Source organism: Chlamydotis macqueenii, chromosome 7 (assembly GCF_036417535.1).
Source record: "Chlamydotis macqueenii isolate bChlMac1 chromosome 7, bChlMac1.mat, whole genome shotgun sequence".
Classification (NCBI taxonomy): Eukaryota; Metazoa; Chordata; class Aves; order Otidiformes; family Otididae; genus Chlamydotis; species Chlamydotis macqueenii.
The window spans coordinates 24,923,484-24,935,502 of NC_141562.1; the positions used below are offsets into that span (position 1 = coordinate 24,923,484).

Sequence of the window (12,019 nt, forward strand, 5' to 3'; positions counted from 1 at the left end):
AGCAGCAGGCTCCCCCTGGGGTCAGTTTGGTGCTCCCTGTTGCTGGTTTTCCAGCAAGGAACAAAGGGATGTGTTGCAGCTTTTGAGAAAAAGTTCTCCCTTCCTCAGCCCTATTTTGGGCCCAGCCACAACTCCCCCACAGGAAGCCCCAATGACCTCTGGGGGTTGTTTGTGGCACCAAGCAGCTGCAGAGAGGATGGGAGCGAAGCCCAGGTAGGTCTTCTTGCTCCCAGCAATGTGTGGGCTTGCCTTGCCCGAATCATGCACGACCTGCAACGGCCCTTCTGGGATGGTCACCTGCCTGCTGGTGCCCAGTCCTGCCTCCATGGCTTCACAGTGGTAAAGGGCTGAGCACTGTGGAAGGAATGCTCTGTCCAGGCACAGCTGGATCTCCGAGCCTAGCATGTACCAGTGGTGAGCCACGCTGGGCAGTACCACGGTGAGTTGAGCCTGGCCACTTTTCACCAAAAGCAAAACGAAACTGCCCCCCTCCTGAGGGTGTGCATCCTCACAACATCCACCACTGCCCCACTGCTTTAGGAACCTTTATTTTTAAAAGGAATCTGTCTTCCACACTTAACCCCACTCTGAAGAGGACCAATGCAGGTGAATCCCTCCCAGTCCATCCCATCCCAGCCAGGCTCTGCCACCCCAGCAAGGCAAGAGATGGCTCCTTCACGCCACAGCCCCAAACACAGGGGCAAAGCCACAGCGAGGGTCCCTCTCCGGGAGGATGGGGCCAGGCAGTGAGCACCAGGGAGGGGCTGGAACCTGGATCTTCCTGCACGACTGCTCTCAAGTTACACTGACTTTGCAAACAGAGGCACAATATGAGCCAGACAACCCTGACAAAGCCCCTTTGTGTGCAAAGGGCAAAGGTAGAGGAGATGGGAACAGAGGGCCCGGGCGTCCTGCAGCATAATCTAAGCTTCCACAAAGGGAAGAGAGAGGCAGGGCCAGCCCCAAGCTCGCACAGGCTGCTGCCAGCTTCTCAGCTCAGAAGAGTTTGGGTACCGTCTGGGATAGAGAGATAAGGGAATTAGGCTGCTCTCTTCAGCTAAGTAGCTGCAATCAGTCACAGCTCCAGCCTTGATCCCAGAGGAATTGCAACGAGACAGCGCGCAGAGTGCTGCAGCTGCCAGTGCGTGTGCTGGGATCCCCAGTACCACGGAGCTGTGCCACGCTGGCATTTAGCATCTGACTGAGCCTAAAACAGCAGGGCTCGGTGGCCTCACTGCAAGAAACATGGCCAGTTTCTCACAGGCAGAGCTTGGAGGCACCACCCAATCCACTGAGCAAAGAACAGGGAGGGGACTGTGTGTCCCTGCCCACCACCCTACCACCACTCATAGAGGATCAGGGAAGTTAAAGTGAAGTTATAAAGGAGCCACACAAACCAAAAACAAAGTGCTTTGGGCAGGGAGCAGTTCTGTAGCGCAGCCAGTGCTTTCATCTGCAAATGCACCTGGCATTTGCTCCTCCACTGGGAGACGCGCAATTGCACTTGCTAGAAACAGCCAGAAAGCCTGCCCTGGCTTCAGGGAGACCCCTCAACCCCAGCCGCCCAACGGAAGGAACGTCTGAGATGCTGCTGCACGGAGCCTTTGGAACGGAGCAGGCTTCCATACTGCCGGGCAGGGCAGGATTTCCTGGGGTGGGATGCAGCTTTCCCCTCCTTGTGCACCCAAGGCTTGGGATCCTGCTGTGCTTCCCCCTTCACGCAGTGTCACCCTGTACCAGCGCCGAGGGGGAGGAAGTCCTCGCCACAGGTGGCTGAGGGGCATCATCGGCTGCTGCTTTTGAGGGGATCTTGTGCTCTCGGGGTGGCGTGGGAGGGGGGAAGGTGGGGCTCTGCAAGGCATCCGAGTACATCTCATCCTGGATGCAGGGACGCTGCACAACCCTTTGCAGCAGGGGCTTGAGCAAACCCACAGTCAGCTGGTTCCCCTCGCTGGAGAAGGGCACTGGGTCCTCCTGTGAGCGAGGAAGGTGCTGCAGGACTACGGTGAGGATGTCTGAGGCAGTGAGCTCAGCAGGGCACAGCGGCCACAGCGTGTCCAGATAAGGGTCCAGCTCCCGGTGCTGGGCAAACTCTGCCAGCAGCGTGGTGAATATCTCCTTGTTAAGCAAGGGGCTGAGCTTGGAGAACTTCTCTGCCACCTCCACCACCTGCTGCCACCGCTTCAGGTGGATGAGAAGGTGCAGAGCTTGCAGCACAGCCTTAGGCCTCTTGCTGCAGAGCAGCAGTTCAAGCTCCATCTCATCATCTGCCTCGCTGCGCTTGTTCTTCCTGGCCAGTACTCCCAGCGCTCTCTTGTACAGTGGCACCCGGCCCTCTGGGCCCTCCTTGCTGCTGTATGCCCAAGAAATGCTAACGTACTGCTGGGTCAGCTCCACAAAACTGGGCAGCCACTTGGGTTTGAACCTCAGGAAGGAGGCGCAGATGAGCTCAAACAGCGGGACCACGCCATTCTGACCCACCTCCTCCTGCTGCAGCCCTCCCAGGACCTTTTTCCACACCTCTGGGGTGGCCCTGGCTACCAAGAGGCCATCCCCGTTCTGCTGCAGCTGCAGGCAGCTCCTCATGGCCTTCCAGGCAGCCTTGGGGAAGGAGGCAAATATGGAGTTCAGGTAGGCCAAGTTGTCCTTGTCCATGTCAGAGTGCAGAACGCGGCTGATCTCCTGCTCCACCAGTTCCTCAGAGCAGCTTTCCATTTCACTCTCTGGGGCACACACCACACAGGTCTTGAGGAGCTCCAGGCTCATGTAGCTCTGCAGCTCCAGGCTCATTGTGCTCAATAGCGTACCATAAGTGTCTTGGAGGCCTTGCCCTGGCTTTTTCTTCTGGTGGAGGCTGTGCTGCAGAATGGAAGCAAGGGCTACAGGAGCCTGGAACACACCACCTTTCTTCAATTTCTCCACCGTCAGCTTGGAGCTGCTGAGGCTCCTCCTCTGGTAGTATCTGCAGGCTTCCTCAAACACCATCTCCACCAGGCACGGCTCAGGCCTGCTGCTGTCCTCAGGTTTGGAGAAACTAAAGCTGTAGATGCCAGTTTGAGTGAGGAGTTGGATGCTGTCCTCCTCTCCTGGGGACTCCAAGAAATGCACCTCTTTCATGCTCAGGATTTTCTTTTCTATGAGCCTTCCACTGTTCTGGTCGACGAGGTACAGGACCCCAGCCAGCACGCAGGCCAGGATGCTGCCAAAGGTCTTCAGCTGGACAAGACTTCCTTGGGCCAGAGGGCCCCTCTCCAGGTCAAAGATATGCCTCTGTGTCCCATCTGGCTCCACCACGTTCACAGCACCCTTCGTGCTCACCAGTAGCAGACCCCCACTGTTGGACACAGCGGAGGTGTGAATGTCCAGAGGTGCCAAACCTGAGAGAAGACCCACAGAGCCAAGAAGGAGCTTCCTGAAGTCTGACTCACTGCTGGAGTGCAGAACCTTGCTGTGGACAAAGCCTGCAGAGGGGGCTGTGATGGTCAGCTTTGCCTTCTCGGGGTGCCAGATGAGGAGGAATTTGGAAGTGGTGGCAAAGCTGGCAGTGGCAGGCACCAGGAAGACATGCTGAGGGGAGGCCAGGACCTGGTACTCAGGGCTGTTGTGCAGGACTATCCTTATGGTACCCAGCTGCACGCCTTGCTCCCCCACCTCCAGAGCCCGAGTGCAGACGCAGAACCTCAAGGCACATTTGCTCATGTCCGAGTGGGCATCCAGGGGAGGCCTCTCCTCACACCACACCAGGCTGCCTCCCTGGCTGCACACAGAGATGATTCGTGCCCGGGCACCCTGGCAGAGCTCCAGTGTCTGCAGCAGCTGCCAGCCCACAGCCACCACAAAGTGCCAGACCTCGGTCCGGCCATGTTCCCACACAATGGCAAGTACCCAGGATCGCAATGTCACAGGGCTCTGCAGGAAGAGCAGTCCCACAAGGGCTGGCTGAGGCGGCTGCCAGTTCCTCTCCAGGTCGGTTCCACTGATGCCATGGCGCTGGAATGCCACCACCCGGGGCAGGGGGGGTGGCCGGCTCTTCTGCAGGACCAAAAGGTGCTGCCCATCGGGGCTGGACTGGACGTGGCTGGGCTCCTCTCCCTGGCACAGCAGCTCCTGCAGCCAGTGGCCTCGGCTGAAGTCACTGAAGTCGGAGACCTGCCGCAGCATCCCGGCTCGCTTCATCCTGGGGCGCCCGCCCTGGTCACTGAGAGCACGCACCAGGGTGAGCAGGGGCACGGAGCTCCTGCTGCCACCCAGGCCCCTCCCAGGACCCCCCCGCTGCCCCTTGTTCCCCAAGGTCTCTGGGGACCCTCTCACCCCCAGGGACCCCCCCGGGCGCCCTCCTCCCCCAGCGAACCGGTTCCGCGGGCACCAACCCCCCTGCCCCCACGAGGTATCCCCAGCTCCCCGGACACCCACCTCCGCCCGGGGGGGTGCTGCCCCGCCTCCCCGGGCACCCGCGGGACCCTCCCCCCCCCCACTCCCGCCGGGACCCCGCGCGGCCTACCTGCCGCGGCGGCTGCCTGCCGGGGCCTGGGCGCCCCTCCGCCGGGGCCGGGCCGGTGGCGGCTGGGTTCGGCCGGGCACGACGCGGCGCTGCGCAATCACAAGGCGGCGGGCTTCCGGGTGGAGCCGCGCCGCGCCGCCCCGGGCCGCTCCTCTCCTACTTCCGTCGCCGGTGCGGGGAAGGCGGCGGGGCCGCGGCCCGGGGGCTACCTACGAGGCTTCGTAGGGGGAAGGGACATTTTCTACCGGGGAGGCGGGTGTGTCAGTGTCCTCAGGGAGACGCAAGCCCCGTCCGGCCCGGGGAGGAGTCTCCCCGCCGCTGCCCTTGCCCACCCCACCTGCGGCTGCCGCGGGGGACCGGTCGCGGAGCCGCCCGGGCAAGCGAGGCCCGGCGCTGACAGCGGCCCCCGCCCACCACCGAGGGCCGGCGGCGCTAGGACCGCGCGGCGCGGGGCCCCTCCGAAGCGCATGCGCGCCTCGCCCGGCGGCGCCTGCGCACTGTGAAAGGCAGCGGGTCGCCCGCAGGTAAGTGCTGGGGCTCGGGGGGGCGGGGGGGACGCGGCCCCCCCACCCTCGCGAGGCCAGGCCACGCCCCCCGCCGCCCCTCCTGGGCGGCCGCCCCGGCCCGGGCCCGCGGCGGGTGGGCGGCACCGGCCCCTGGGGCTCTGCCGGCCCGGGGGGAGCCTCCGCGGGGCGGGGACAGGACGGGACGCGAAGCTGTCCGCCGCGGGGGCCTCGCCGGGCGCTGCCTCCCGGTGGCGGCGGGGCCCGCCCACCCGGTTTCCGCGCCGGGGCGCCCCGCGGGCCAGGCTCTCAGAGGAGCGTCCCCCCGGCTTTTGGGTGCTGGCAGCCCCTTGCCGAGGGGCTGGGGGCGCGGGGCGGGGGGGGGCGAAGCCTGCTTTGCCACAAGCCCGTTCCGCGGGCCGGTGGCCCCGGGCTGTGTCGGGGCCCCTCGCTGCCCGCCCCGCCCCGCCCGAGGCCTGGCCGCCTCCTGGAAACCTGGGCGGTGCGGGAGCAGTTTTATACAAGTCTGTTGCTGAAGAAGTTGCGGGTCCTTTCCCCGCCTGCCTGCCGCGCTGCCGTTAGCAGTAATAACGCGGTACCGCCGCCTTGCCTCAGTAAGTGCCCGTGGGTGCCCGGCAGCCGGTGCTGCCTTGCCTGAGGCTGGGGTTGCCCAACCCTTTGGCTGTGGTGGTGCAACTGCTCGTGGGCCACGGTGTCAGCTGGTTTCAGCATGAAACGGTTTGGGTTCAAGATAACTCTTTCCAGAAAAAAAAGAATGAGCAGGGCATTTTTTTTTTCTAGAAAAAGAATGAGCAGAATTTTTTTTTTAATAATTGATTGTTCTAAGTATCTGGTTTACCTCACGGTCCTACAAGCGCTTGTATCAGCAAAGCAAAGGGGCGCGGTAAACAATGGTGAGGGAGTGAGAACTTGTTATATTTGTTTACGCTGAAGGCAGAGGCAGCTTGCTACAAAAGCAAGCTTGCAGCCTCAGTGAAAACCCTGTGGCCCGTGTCACTGTAAGAAAGTTTGCTCCTAAGCAGAGACTGTGATCTGAATACAGGATGAGAGTCAGTTTGGGCTGAGCAGGTGGGTGGAATATGTAAAGCAGTAAGATAATTTGGATCACTGATATGTGGTGATTGCAGTTCACCAGCTGTTTAAGCTCTAGTAGGAAGTGTGACAAAAATTTTTAAGAGCAATTTCGGGGCGGGGGGCGGGGAGGGAAAGGACTTCAGTTCGGTTTTCCAGTAATGATAGCGTAATCCTCTGTCTGTGTTGCTTAGGGCACTTCTTGCTTTGTGCAAAGAGACTGCAGGCGGGGTATGTACAGTGTAAAAATGTTAAACAGTTATTGGCTAGCATGCACAAAAGAAACAGTGAGGCTTTAATGAGCTGCTGGGCTAAGCATTCATCTGCTCACCACCCCTGCTAACACACCAGGCAGCCACGAAGGCATCCCTCAGGAGGGGAAGGGTCAGCCTCTGCTGCTCAGAGTTGCCGAGCTGCTATATTCTGGCTCCTTGTTTTTTGTTTTGTTTTAGGATCTTACACCTTTTCATGTTTGTGTTTTTTTTTTTTCCTGAGTGCTTCTGCTGCTAATGGTCTATATCTAAAGAATGTTACCTCTCTGCAGCTCTACCTTTCTTATCTTGGCGTGGTTCTACTCTGCAGTTTCTTAGAACATAGCAGCTTCCTCAGAAGTCAGAGCCAAGGTCACGCAGCTGTGCTGTGTTCAGCATGGGCCTTGGATCCACAGTGACAGTTGAAGCCATGGGAAAAGGGCACGGGAAGGTTACAGGGAGAGTGTTTTTCTTCAGAAGGAAGACATCTGAAAAGGTCTCTGAGTGGTGTGAGCTTTTAGGTGGAAGTGTAGAGGCAGTGCGGAGTATTTCATGGTGAACTAGATGGGATGGATTTTGAAGGGCTTGAAAAGTGAAAACCCAGGGAGATTTTCTGACACAAGAGAGCTGAGCATTGTAGCCAGGAATATGGAAAGGAAGTGTGATGAAATGAAAAAATTAATTTGGAAAATTGGTGTGAACAGATGGAGATGGAAGCATGTGACACTTGTCTAGATGGACTTGACAGGAGGAAGCTTAAATAGTTGATGGTGTGAAGTTGATGGATTGGGTGTTATTTTAACTGGACAGATAGAAATGAAAGGCAATTATGGGTGAAGTGTTAAAAATATAGCTTGAATGTTTTTTCTATCATTGCTAAAGCAGGTGTAGTGAGAGGAAGTATGTGGCTGTATCTGCATTAGGCAGCTACTTTTCCTGTTTTTAATGGGAGGAAAATTAGGTCAGTAGTGGTGTAGCTTTAGATTGTACTGTGTACTGCACATAGATCACTACTGCTCTGAGCGGGATGGAAGGGCTTGCTAGTGAAAATGCAAATACTGGGCCTGTGCTGGAGATTATGGTGCTTGGTAATGCAGAAAAAGAAGTAGGATCTATGTGAGTTTTTGTCCTCAGAATATATTTCCCATTATATGCTGCATGAAGGCACCTGGAACTTCTGCCAGGTGGATCTGAGGCTTGTGTGCTGTGAGTGTACTGTTTCCCTTTCTGGTCGGTTGAGCATCTTCCAGCTGTAAAGGAAGGTACAGTCTGAGCAGTTTTCATTCCAGTGGACAATATACAAATGATGTTGTAAACAATGGATTAAATATAAAAGCAACACGGACCTACTAGCATGAGCCGTAACCACCAAAGCAAGAGTTGGCAGAACATAAGCTGCGAAAGGGCTACTAGCAGGAGTTTGACCGTGATGGTTGCTAAAGCCTTGACAAAGTCTAGCCCCGTGTGTTCCTCCTCTCTCTGTTTTCACTAGTGGTCTGCCAGGCTGCTGCTGGGTGGTTCTGGGGATTTTAATACTGGGTGCGGATTGTCTATTGCTTCCTGCGACGGAGGAGTGCTGTAGCCTGTGTTTTAACTGCCTGTTGCTCAGGTTCCAATATTGACTCTGCAGATTCCTCACGTGGATTAAGTGCAAGCTTTTCCTGGAACTCCACTGAAGAGTTTAATGACTACTTGGCTTATAATGCATTACTTTAGAAGCTGTTGGTTAAATTTTAGGCAGAGGTTTATCCCTCTCTGTTGCATGATCGCAATAACTTTTGAACAACTTGCCTTTAGACTTGAGTGAAATACCTGCATAATGCCTTGTAAGGCAAAGTGTGATCACACTGGGTCCTGCGTGCAGTTGGTGGTGGGGGCGATTGCTAGCCTTGCAATATTTAAACAAGTGAGCCTCATCTTAGCAGCAATGGCAAGTCAAGGGATATTGGATTCTAAAAGCAGAAGTATCTCAGATCTTATTCAGAGTCTTTATAAATATTGATTGAGATCCGGGGCTTTGGCATTAACAAACTAATATAGATCACGTCATTCACACTAGCTTTTTCAGATAGGGAATAAATGGTTTCCCAAGTAAGTCAGTATGTTAAAATAGCATTTTATGTCATCTGTTTGTTTTCTTTTTATTTAGCCATGCAGTGTTACAGTGTATTTTTTTTTTTTTGAGGGCTCCACACTGAAAAAATACACTTATTCATGTTTGGTTGTATGTGGGGGTTGTGTATATACAGCTGTAATCTTGAAAACTTTCAGGTTTGTTAGCCCAGGCAATTAAATGCAAAACACAGTGCTTGATGGGCTGCATGCAGGGTTACAGAAGTTACAAGTTTTGCATCTTGATATGTCAAGTTACAAGTTTTGGATCATTATAGTGTAGGTGTGCGTTAGCGTTACGTTCCCTGTGGTAGTATTCTTGCTGTTATAAGATAAACCATGGAGTAATAATAAGTCTGTACAGGAGTTGAGTGACACTGTCGGGCAGCCACAGTTTTGAATGTGCACAAGTCTGACTAAACCTCAGACTGGAAGTGTCAGGTTCATTTATCCTGTGGATGTTCTGACGAAAAGCTGGCAGAGATGTGTTCATCAGAATGTCACATGTTTGGTTGGAATCTCTGCTATGAGTTCTGGAATGAAATGGAAAGGAGGTGGGGGGCTGGATGTGCTCATCCCTTTCTTCCTGACTGGATCAGCTGATCCCCGGGGTTGATGACAGATAAAGCAAGAGTCTGCCTGAACTTCTGTCTGCCATGGCTTTTATCTTCCTGCCTTTGAGCTGCCAAGGCTCGTGCTTTGTTGAGGTTTCTTCTAGTTCCAGACGAAATATCTTGGATCTTCTGCTGTACAGCGAAGTACTTGCTGTTCTAAAAATCCACATTTGTGTGCTTCTCTTGGCCCTGAGGGGTCGTTCTCCTGTGCAGTGACTACAGCAGGATTCACTTAGCAGCATGTGTTAATGGGACTGACCTATTGACAGAGTAAATTATCCATTTGAACCTAAAATGTGGAAAATGCACTGATGCTTTTTAAATGTAATGTGTTTAAAGGATAATTAACTATATTCAGTGTTGTTGTTTTCATAAACTGTCACTGTGTCCTGATAATTTGACACCTCTACAACTTATAAATGTTTTGTGCGTTTAACTGTTGTTTTCTGCAGCTGCCTAGAAGGTCCCCATTAGCAAAATACAGTTTCCTGTTTCTGTCTTTATGACATCTAGAAAATGTAATTGCATAAAATGAAAAGAAAAAGCCATTTGTACAGCATGATCATCATAGGTCATGAAACAAGCACAGCCTAATAAAACATTGGCATGAAAGGCGACTTTTACTTTTCTCCCCTTGCTCCTCCACATGCTCATTTGTAGAACAGCAAATTATAAACAAGAACATTATTTAATCCTTGCCTCTGGCAGTCTTCTTTGTATATGCTCTGTGCTGCTTTGGTTGAGAGAATATGAATCCCAAGTCCCATTTTGACAGAGACTAGAATTTTCACATGATCATGCGATCCCTCTGATGCTCGCCCAGCATGGAGCATTTGTGTCTTGTGGGATTTAGATTTTTCCATCTTTCTGGAAATGTAGGAAAAGCATTAAAATGCAGCTGTCAAAGTCCAGGGACTAAGCAGAGCGTATTGATCCCTTCCCATTCATGTATGCATTTGATGTGAGAAGGCTGACCTAGAAGCACTGAGAGTTAGTTTATTAGTTTTGACATTGGGATTCGTTAGCTGTAATTCAGTTAGAAGCATGCTGATGGATGTGTTTGTGTGCTGGGCTGGCAGCTGCTGTAGGTTCAGAAACTTACAATTCTAGTTGGGAAATGGTTTTGTGCAATCTTGGGTAAGATTTGCATTGCTGGGCTGAAAGTGACATCGTTCTTGGTTTGGTTTTTAATAGATTTCTCTCTGCTTCCAATTATGTTTCTAATTAGAATAATGTCTTATTTCCCACGACAGTTTAAAAATAATGCAAAGTCTGTAAAAGCTATCAAGATGATTGAATAATGTTTTCTTTTTTGTTTGTTAGACTGAAGCCTTTTTGCATCTTAATTGGATACATAGACCTACTAGGCTACAGGAATAATTTCAGTATTTACAGAAGGTTACAGTGCAGTAGTTGCTAAGTTTTCTTCTGTCAATGTGTCTTGGGGCTGTTTCCATTCTCACACCAGCCCTTAACCAGCCAGCTGCGCATGTTCCCTTTCTAGTGGGAAGACAGAAGACCTCTCGCCTTTCTGTATAATCTCAGCTTTTCAGGTGTGAGATCTGTTACTCTCTGTCTTACCTTCCACTTTCTGATCCAGGCAAAGCTCCTTCCCTTCACACTTAGGAGTAGGGTCTTCTACAGCAGCATTGTTTCTCCAGGCCCAAAGATGTTTTCCTGCCCCTTAGAACAGAGATTTATGGCTGAGGGATGGGTATGTGAATAACTGACTCTGGGAGCCTGAGAGTCCTAGTTGAGAACATAGTTGTAGTTTTAAGGCAATCAAAAGCTGTCCTGCAGTGGAAAGAATGTAGGAGAGATCTGGAAACTGGCATTCAGTTGCTGGAACTTGCTCTTTGAGGGAAAGACAAATCTAAACAGGTTAAGGTTGTGGAAGAGGTTCAGGCAGTCTGGGATGGAGGCCACATCCAAACCTGTCTCCATGACAGCCAACTTAGAAAGCTCTGGTGTCTTAGATGCTGACTGCAGTGAGCTTACCTCTCTGTGCGTAATTTAGCCTGGCTGAGTGCAGGTACCACCAGAGCCTGCGCGTGTTTTTCTGGCACATGGCTTAAGTCAAGCCTCTGCCTGAGGTACGCTGCTGCCGTGTGTGTGATTACCTTTGGGGGTATGGGAGAAAGGTTGGGAGCTCAAGATATGAGAAGGGTTGGCATTCTCTTTCTGCGAAGTACCTCTGAGAGTGCTGTAGTGGTAGAAGAGGTTGCAACAGTGCTAAAGCTGTGATGCTTGGCAGAAAAATCTGTGATTGCAGATAAATACGTATATGCAGGGTCAGAGCGGTGATGTGCTTTGTAGCACCTGACATGAGGTTGAGAGTGGACAGCAAGTCATGTTCTGACTCTTAGCCCCTGGAATGGGTTGACTGTCACAGTAGGTTCAAGACTGCAGCTATGGCTGTTTTTTTTTTTGTAACCACTCATTTTGTAATAATGATACTTCCTTTTTTTTTTTTTTTTTAAATAGGGTAACCAGTAGGCATCAGACACCAATTAATCATAATAAAACCTGTGTGTGTTTCTAGAAAACCCTTTGCTGTCAAATGGATCATGAAATTCATCTGATTAAAAAAAAAAAAAAATCCCTGCAAAGCTTCTCCCCTGTGTTCCTCCCTCCTCCTCACAAAACTGAACCACATGTGATGCTTTTGAGGCTGAGGTTCTTCTCTGGCTTGATTTGCTGAGCAGCTGGCACAGCTGAGGGATGCCAAGGTGCAGAGGCAGGGATGAGCAAGAGTGGCAGGAGTACTTTAGGGAGCTTCACAGCCAAATGTTTCGTAGTGTTGGGCGTTGCCTCAGAGCGCAACAGCTGAATTTGAAGTGCTTTGGTAGGCAGCAAATTAAACAGATAAGACAAGACTTTTTCAAACAGTTTCAGGAGCTTTTTGTCACAAGGTGTCCTTGAGGCTTCACCAGCGTCAAAAAGAAC

General features: G+C 52.6%; 2 protein-coding genes across 7 annotated transcripts in view; one reads left to right on the plus strand and one right to left on the minus strand.

Moving 5' to 3' along the window:
- Positions 1–532: 532 nt before the first annotated feature.
- Positions 533–4,633, minus strand: HPS6 (HPS6 biogenesis of lysosomal organelles complex 2 subunit 3). The gene is made up of 2 exons (XM_086751777.1): positions 4,502–4,633; positions 533–4,191 (listed from the first exon to the last, which is right to left on the minus strand). Exon 2 carries the CDS (start codon positions 4,174–4,176, stop codon positions 1,717–1,719), a length of 2,460 nt encoding a protein of 819 aa, XP_086607903.1. The 5' UTR covers positions 4,177–4,191; positions 4,502–4,633; the 3' UTR covers positions 533–1,716.
- A 276-nt stretch (positions 4,634–4,909) lies between these two features.
- The window catches only part of ARMH3 (armadillo like helical domain containing 3), a 125,783-nt gene continuing 118,673 nt past the window's right edge, over positions 4,910–12,019 (plus strand). For 4 of the 6 annotated variants that reach the window (XR_015259027.1, XR_015259028.1, XM_086751778.1 and 1 more), the window contains exon 1: positions 4,910–5,025. The gene's annotated coding sequence lies outside the window, so the exon portion shown is untranslated. Of the gene's footprint in view, positions 5,026–5,471; positions 5,619–5,879; positions 6,094–12,019 lie in introns of those variants that run through there. The other 2 variants (XM_086751779.1, XM_086751780.1) reach the window with 2 other exon arrangements.